The 8375-nt window shown below is 29.2% G+C and overlaps 1 protein-coding gene across 1 annotated transcript in view; it reads left to right on the top strand.

The window, feature by feature from the left end:
* Flo2 (flotillin-2) overlaps positions 1-5114 on the top strand; it is a 39732-nt gene extending 34618 nt beyond the window's left edge. The window contains exons 2-8 of the mRNA XM_070293866.1: positions 2122-2418; positions 2546-2778; positions 2871-2990; positions 3087-3301; positions 3519-3702; positions 3771-3917; positions 4083-5114. Coding sequence (XP_070149967.1) covers positions 2122-2418; positions 2546-2778; positions 2871-2990; positions 3087-3301; positions 3519-3702; positions 3771-3917; positions 4083-4112 — 1226 coding nt within the window. The 3' untranslated portion in view covers positions 4113-5114. The remainder of the gene's footprint in view (positions 1-2121; positions 2419-2545; positions 2779-2870; positions 2991-3086; positions 3302-3518; positions 3703-3770; positions 3918-4082) is intronic.
* Positions 5115-8375: the final 3261 nt, after the last annotated feature.

An 8375-nucleotide genomic window follows, 5' to 3' on the forward strand; every position in this document is an offset into this window, starting at 1 on the left:
GCAGTGGTATCAACGCAGAGTACTAAGGCTTGGTAAAAATTTCTTCATCCGAAGCAAGCAAAATAAGATTAACTACTGCTACGATATTCACTATTCGAGAAAATCACGTGTGGTCAAGAACATATCTCTTTTCGTCGACAAAGAGAACACATATGGTGTGACGTCATTGCTCTGCTCCGAGTGAGATTCACATGGATTATCATTGAGGGAAGCATTATAAAATTATTATCTTTAAAAAAGTCAAGTAATAAACTCTTCTTATTGCCCAACTTTACATTTATTAAAAAGCTTTTCTGTAACGAAAAGAGAGAGAAAGAGAGAAAAAAATATAATGAATAATAAATATAAAATGAATAATACATTGGAGTTAAAAATTATCAAGGAAAATTTTAATTATATTTTTTACAATCTTTAATAACGCAGTCATCATGTTGAACTTATTGAATTATAGATCATACGTTGGATTAAGAAATTGTAGTTTCTTAAAAATACTATAAATAATTTGTATATTATTTATCATATTCACAAACTATATATATTATTTTTAAATTACTAGCATTTGTTAAAAACGATAAAAAAACTTGCATAAATAATAGATTACTGTCGCAATTTATAGTATGAACATCAAAATACAAAATGGCAAGAAACTATAAGATTTTTATTTATGTGACATTATACATTATACTCAGAATAAAAAATTTTATTTATATTATTATTACTTGTTATCCATTATTACTCAAATTTCCATTTTTATATCAATAAATTAATTGTAATTCCTAAGATATAAGCAATATTCACAAAGATATTTTTCAATTTCAGTATGTATATATTATATATAAATATATTCTGTTTCTTAATGTTGTATGCATTATACAGAATATAAATTCTGAATTTTTATATTCACAATAGGAAATTTCATAATCGAACCTAATGTTTATACAAGATGCTTAGAGCATATAAAATACGAACAGTATCTTGATATTGCTATTACACATCTTTAGTATCTTTATATTGCTTATACATATTATCTCATATAATTTTTTTAAAGTCTTACCGAATGATAATCCTTCTGATTAGTATTGCGAGACTCTACTAACTTCAGTCAGAGTTACCCCGTTGGTGGGTATACAATTTATGCTGGTTTGTGAGAGAAAATAAACTCTGGCGCGATTTATATTTTGGATATATGAAGAGGGGCGCTCCTCCGCCATTGCGTATGTGATAAAAGAAGACAGCTTAGTTTGACAAAAAATATCACCCACTTGTATACACCGATTAAACATTATTATATTCTGATCTGAGGGTAAATACACACACACACACACACACACACACATACATATAAAGATAAATTTGGCGTAATATATATCACATACATATATACATATTTTATAGTTTTGGTACACAATGATAGATTAAATTTCTATATGACATATATTGTTGTGTAAAATATCTTTTTATTATGTAAAAATTCGTAATTCTGTTATATTTAATATTGAAGATTTTTTTATATTCTGATACTTATATTCTGATATTTATCATGATTCGCGCAATTAAATCCATATGTGTCGTATATCATTTTTTGAATTATATATATATGTATTCCATGTGCACAGCACATTATTCATCAATAATATGACAATAGATTGTCCAATTCATAAAAGTGTAAATAATATGCACTGACAATTTAAAGACTCGTGCAATTCAATAAAGCAATAAAATTTACAACTAAAATTTGATTGCAGTTTACCCTAAAATATTTAGGCCAAAGTGTATATAAAAAGAATCAAGAATAACAATTTTCAAATGACATATTGTATTTAATAGAATGTTTAAATAATTATGATTAAGATACAGATATATAATATGTTGTTTGGATTACATTCCATATCATATATGTATTTTTTAGATTTTATATTAATGTTTTCGTATGATCTTATCTCATGTCTCATTATCATAATCCAAATGCTAATTTTTTAATGACAGTTTTGATGTCAATAATGAATATTCTGGATTACTACATATATATTTAATACATGTCATGCGTGTAACGATACGATTTAAATATTTGTAACGATTATGTGATGTTTGATGAAACACCAATTTGTCTTCATGTCTCAGGAGGATGTTGCGGCTCGATGAGAAAAAGGACCATCGTCGGTGGATACGCATTCACCTGGTGGTTTGTCACTGATGTCCAGCGACTGTCGCTGGAGGTGATGACTCTGAATCCGGTGTGCGAGAGCGTGGAAACGGCGCAGGGCGTACCCCTAACAGTCACCGGAGTAGCGCAGTGCAAAATCATGAAGGCCGACGAGTTGTTGCACACTGCTAGTGAACAGTTTCTTGGGAAGAGCGTCCATGAGATCAAAACAACTATTTTATCCACCTTGGAAGGTCACCTACGAGCTATATTAGGTACATTTGATCACTATCAACATTTATCTCAATCAATAAGAAAATTCTATTTTCCAAAATAATTATTCGCTGATAAGTCAATAGCTATTATTCTTATGATTTTAAAAGAGAATACATTGTTTCTTAGGAACGCTTTCGGTGGAGGAAGTCTACAAGGACCGAGATCAATTTGCAGCTCTTGTACGGGAAGTTGCCGCGCCGGATGTTGGTCGTATGGGCATTGAGATCCTCTCATTCACAATAAAGGACGTTTACGATGATGTTCAGTATTTGACATCTTTAGGCAAAGCCCAGACAGCTGCTGTTAAAAGAGATGCTGATGTTGGCGTCGCCGAAGCAAATCGAGATGCTGGTATTAGAGTATGTTTCGGTATTAGCCAATATTGCCATTGTATTGACATTGTATATTTCGCAAGTTTTTACTTAACATGATTTTCATTGTTCCATAACAGGAAGCAGAATGTGAGAAATCAGCAATGGACATAAAATATAATACTGATACGAAAATAGAGGACAACGCAAGACTCTATCAATTGCAGAAAGCTAACTTTGATCAGGAAGTAAACACAGCTGTAAGTATTTGTCATGAAATATGGATGATTAACATTTTCAATATAGTTTCAGCCACGATTATCGTTACATATTTGTTCTTTTCTGATCATCTCTAGAAAGCTGAAGCTCAATTGGCTTATGAACTTCAAGCAGCGAAAATAAAACAGCGGATACGAAATGAAGAGATACAAATAGAAGTCGTGGAAAGGCGCAAACAAATTGAAGTCGAGGAGCAAGAAGTCCGCCGAAAAGAACACGAACTTCAGAGCACAGTACGATTACCAGCCGAAGCTGAATTTTATAAAATGGGAAGAATAGCCGAGGGAAAGAGGTAACGATTTCTCATAATATAATTATAAAACAGGAAAATAAAAAAGTGGAGTGTTCTGTTCAATGAACATTACCGAATATACGCAATATATTTTATGTAAAACAGTTTTTTTTTAGAACATTATTAAATAATAAATTATTTCAGATAGCAATTGTTATTTATCTCGTATAACATTTATGAATTTTTTATATAACGTTTAAATACATTCTTTTTTAAGAACTCAGACTGTGTACGTGGCGAAAGCCGAAGCTGAGAAAATTCGATTAATCGGAGAGGCCGAGGCTCATGCTCTTGAAGCTGTCGGTATATCAGAAGCAGAACGTATGCGAATGAAAGCAGTGGTTTATAAAAAGTACGGTGAGGCGGCTATACTGAATATCACTCTGAATGCCTTGCCAAAGGTAAGTGTTACGTTTACTGGATTGTAATATACATTATTTTGCGAACAATGATATTTCTTTTTTTACAGATTGCAGCCGAAGTCGCGGCGCCATTAGCAAGAACGGAAGAAATTGTACTTCTCGGCGGAAGCGACGCGACTAGCGGAGAATTTACTCGTCTCGTAGGACAAGTACCTCCAGCTGTACAAGCATTAACTGGTGTAGATCTTTCCAAAGTAAGTACTTATATTTTTTTATTCTTTTTTCCATTTTTCTTAATGAAGCTTCAGTAAATCACCAAAAAACACGTGCAAACGTGCTTTCTCATGTCTAGATGATGCTTACATAAGCGTGAGTAAATATTATAGATCCATCAACTATAGCTATTGTTTTATGTTTAGGTATTAGGAAAAATACCAGGCGCAAAGTAATGTTGAACGGTGTGAGTTAAAGGATGGCGACTGGGCAAACGAACTTGGAATCAATTTGAGAAAGATGCAAAATCTATACTGCCAAAGGTTTCTCTTTTGCTGTATTACCTATCGACGATACTCTCCCCTTTTTCCTCTTTTCTAAATTTTGCTCTACCTCAAGTTTAGCTGAAACAGCGAATCTGCATGCCAGCAGACACGCTTTATTACCCCTTATCGCGCAAATGAAATCATTTTACTTGGTCGCGTAATATTTGCGCGTTTTTTATTTTACACAATGCATACAGTGTGCGATAATATTACATTTCTTTGTTAAATCATTATAATCATGATTTAGAAGACGAGCGATTAGCGCGATATAATACTCAGTTACATATTCACAAAACGTGACAATCCAAAAATTTTGATATACCTTGTTCCAATTATAAATATTGATAATTTTTTTTAATTCTTGAAAAAGCACTGCCCATGGCTGGTGCCTAAAACAGAAACAATTATGAATGTATTACAATGATAATCAGCTGTGGCATAACTCTACAGGAACTTTTTTACTTATTTTGAGATCCTAAATTCATATTTTAAGTTAGAGCATATTTAATTCTGAAATATTCTGTTAAATTTTTATAAAGTTGCTAATATTACATCCTAAGAAACTATTCTGCTTCTGCAGTAAGCAACATACACATAATTATTAAAAGAATGATAAAAAGAGAAGAGATAAAATTTAAAAAGGAAAATTATAATCTCTCTTAAATAACTTAATGATTTTAATATACAAAATTGGTGATGAATATATAAAATGAGAAATAAGCCTATTAAATCACTGCCAAAAAAAAATCTTTTTTGCACTTTCTAAAATTCTTCGAGATATTCTTTAACGAATTATTAATCAACGTTTTCTTGTTTTAATTTATTTTACAAGAGATACACAGAATGTATTGTGATTTGTAGTACAATTGAAAAGATGATGACAAGATAAATATAATCGATATAAAGATTGCTAGAAATACTATTCAAGCTTAAAATTGATAAATATTATTAATTTATCAATTTTCAAAAGCATTTTTCTCAATTTTTAAAAGCATTTTTCTCTAAGTGTTGTACAAAAAAAAAATTTTATTCTATATTTCGAATTTATTATTATACAAGGAATAACTTTTTTTATATAATAGGTACTATATTACACGATATACTATATTTCATGCTTATACTTAAATCACAAAAAAAATATTTTTGCTTAATAAAATCAATATTTGCACATGTACACTGTCTCAACAATTACTTTATTGTGAGTGCATTTCGCTTAATTTATCAAAATATATATTCATATATATAATAATAAACAGCTACTAATTAATATACTGAAATTTGAAGTTTAAATATAAACAATATAAATAAGAATTTCGATATCATTGTGTTCAATGTAATAAAGTGATTTAACAAAAGAGAGAAAAAGGAGTAGCCATTCAACGGTTCAGGACGTGCGATTAGTTACCGTCCGTAGTCGTTATATACATATATACATATATACATATTTAGAATCGTGTAATAGCTTATAAGTTTCTAGTTCCGTAAAATAGAAAGAAAAAAAAATGCGCCACGCGGAGCGTATCTGGCGCAATTTAAAGAAAATATTTAATCATATTACATTCACGCTTATTATATATTCTCGGTTGACCACGCATCGGAATCCATGGCATTAAAAAAATAAAAAATGAACTATTCCAAGCTGATCAAGTGCCAATTTGTACATACAATATCGACTCACTAGTAGAGGAAACTGGGTGATTTAAATAAAAGTTCGATATTATTTGTACAATAATTCATTAGTTACTATGTGCAAGTTATAAAAATAATATATATACATATTATCTCATTCTTCATTTATTTTTATATACGCGATAATAATTTTCAATATATTTTTTTGTCATATATAGATTTTATTGTTAGTTTATGATTATATTTTTTATTTATAGTATTCGTATAATATATAAAATATGAGAAGTGATAAAATATAGAATAGACATATTTATACTGTTGCTTTATTCCTATCACTTATTATTTAATATGTATGTTTGTGTGCATTCACATTTAATATAATTATATTACTTAAGGAATTTGTTCACCAAAATGAAAATATTATAAATTACATTATAATTAGACACTAATGATCCTTGCAATACAATACATTTGCAACTAAAATTTCGGCCTATTTATCTATAGTGTGTGAAAAATTTAAGGCTAAAAGTCGCAATTTTACATATGTCCTTATAATAAAATTAATACACAAATAATTATTATATAATAAATTTGTAAATAATAATACCATCTAAATAAAAAGCTTATAAAATTAAACTTTGTATATCAAAAAATGTTTTGCAGGAGCATGAATAATATTTATTACATCGTATGTAATATATATAACATATTAAACCAAAAAAATAAGAATGTTGTGGCAACATCACTTTGTTTTATGCATAGGACTCTCTGCCTTTATCTGTATTTTGCGCTCCACAAACGAAGAAGTGAACAAACTCCTTAATAAGTAATAGCGTTTGGTTATTAAGAATGTATAATATGAGAATGCATATTCCTCTATGAATCCTTGTGATTATTCAGAACGGAAGTCAAGAGATGTAAAACCGCTAGCTAGAAAAGCAAGTCTTCCCAAAATGCTTAGCACAGTAGAGCAGTACAAAAAAAAAGTTAAAACTTCCTTCTAAAAAAAAAAAATAATAATAATAATTCAATAAGAAATTAAAACATCTAGCGATGGAATCAATTTAGCAAATGCATTAATCAGTGGATATTTTACGTCAAAAATATTGTCATTTCTTTAATAGTGATTATATTTAATCAAGATCATTTTCAAATATTCTAACAAAATTAAAAATTCTATAGATAAAAATGAAAAAAAAGTATTGGTAAATGTTCAATTAATTTTTTCAAAGGTTTAGTGCATTTCTCCCTTTTCCGATGAGTAGTCAATACGAGAACATAGACACCATACGCGCACGCGTAGAGAGAGAAAAAGAAGTACAGATAAACCGATAGACACATACAAAATTAGAATAATTACGATTTTTTGACAAATCCGATCTAATCGGCTTATATTGTAACATATAATTATCGATATAATCGTGTCTCTCTCAGAATCAGATTCTTCCAATCTACAAAGGCTGATGATGAATCAGATATTATATTTCTCGCTTTTGTCAATGAGACTCTGAAATAGCATAATCTCGTTGAAAGAATTCGATATAACTAATTCTAATTAATTAACATTAATATGCTCTAATTTCTGCATGTGTTTTATAGTTTATTAAAGCATACTCTACTCTACTGTATACTGCAATACTTCTTTCTCTCTCTTTTTTTCTCTCTTTCTTTCGTCCTTTCTCTCGTTAACTCGTTTGCCTTCTATAAAATAACTAAATAACAACCATCAGAACGTTCCCTAATTAACGGTGTCCTTAGTAAAATAAGAAAAAAAATCGCAATTGTGCCAGTCTAGTTAAGTAAATTGCGTTTATACGATATACACAATATATCGTAGAAATATATATATATACATATATATATAGTTTCTATCGCGGACCATATTTAGCTGTTTATTTACTAACATATAACTCGTATAAAAGATATTTCTTCACACAGATTAAGCTTTTTTTTAAATTAAAACAAATCGAATCGTCACGATGCACAATATGTTTCGTAGTGTTTTACATTTTAAATTAAACATTAAATCAAACTCGATCTGTGGGCGCATCGTTTATACAAGTACACGTACACGATTTACTTTTATACTCACAATCAAATGCGAGGGATTAGATTTCTTATAATGTACTATTTTTAACTAATTCCATCCTCTGTAAATGAAGCGCGTATACGTGTACGCGCGTGCGTGTGTGTGTATATGTGTGTGTACAGTAATTGACATATATATGGTATGTAAATTATAACCGATAAAAACAGAGATCTTCTTTCATGTTGTAAATTTTTATCCCAAAAATTAGAAAAGTTATAGTTTTTTTTTGTTCATTTTTTATTAAGATGATAATTTATGTTTTTATTTTAAATAAAACATTTTTAAAAAGTTAGGAGAAATTAAATCTCTAAGAAAATAAGAAAAAAAATTTTTTTTAGCTTTATAAAATTAAGTCAATAAATAATTATGGCATATTTAAAAAACAAAAATCTTTTCTTGTAATATTTAAAACACAAATAAAATCCTGATGGTCTGTTTTCACATACATACGCACA

This window comes from Polyergus mexicanus, unplaced genomic scaffold (genome assembly GCF_030449975.1).
Source record: "Polyergus mexicanus isolate NDT 795.1 unplaced genomic scaffold, iyPolMexi1.0 SCAF_4, whole genome shotgun sequence".
In the NCBI taxonomy this organism is placed as follows: Eukaryota; Metazoa; Arthropoda; class Insecta; order Hymenoptera; family Formicidae; genus Polyergus; species Polyergus mexicanus.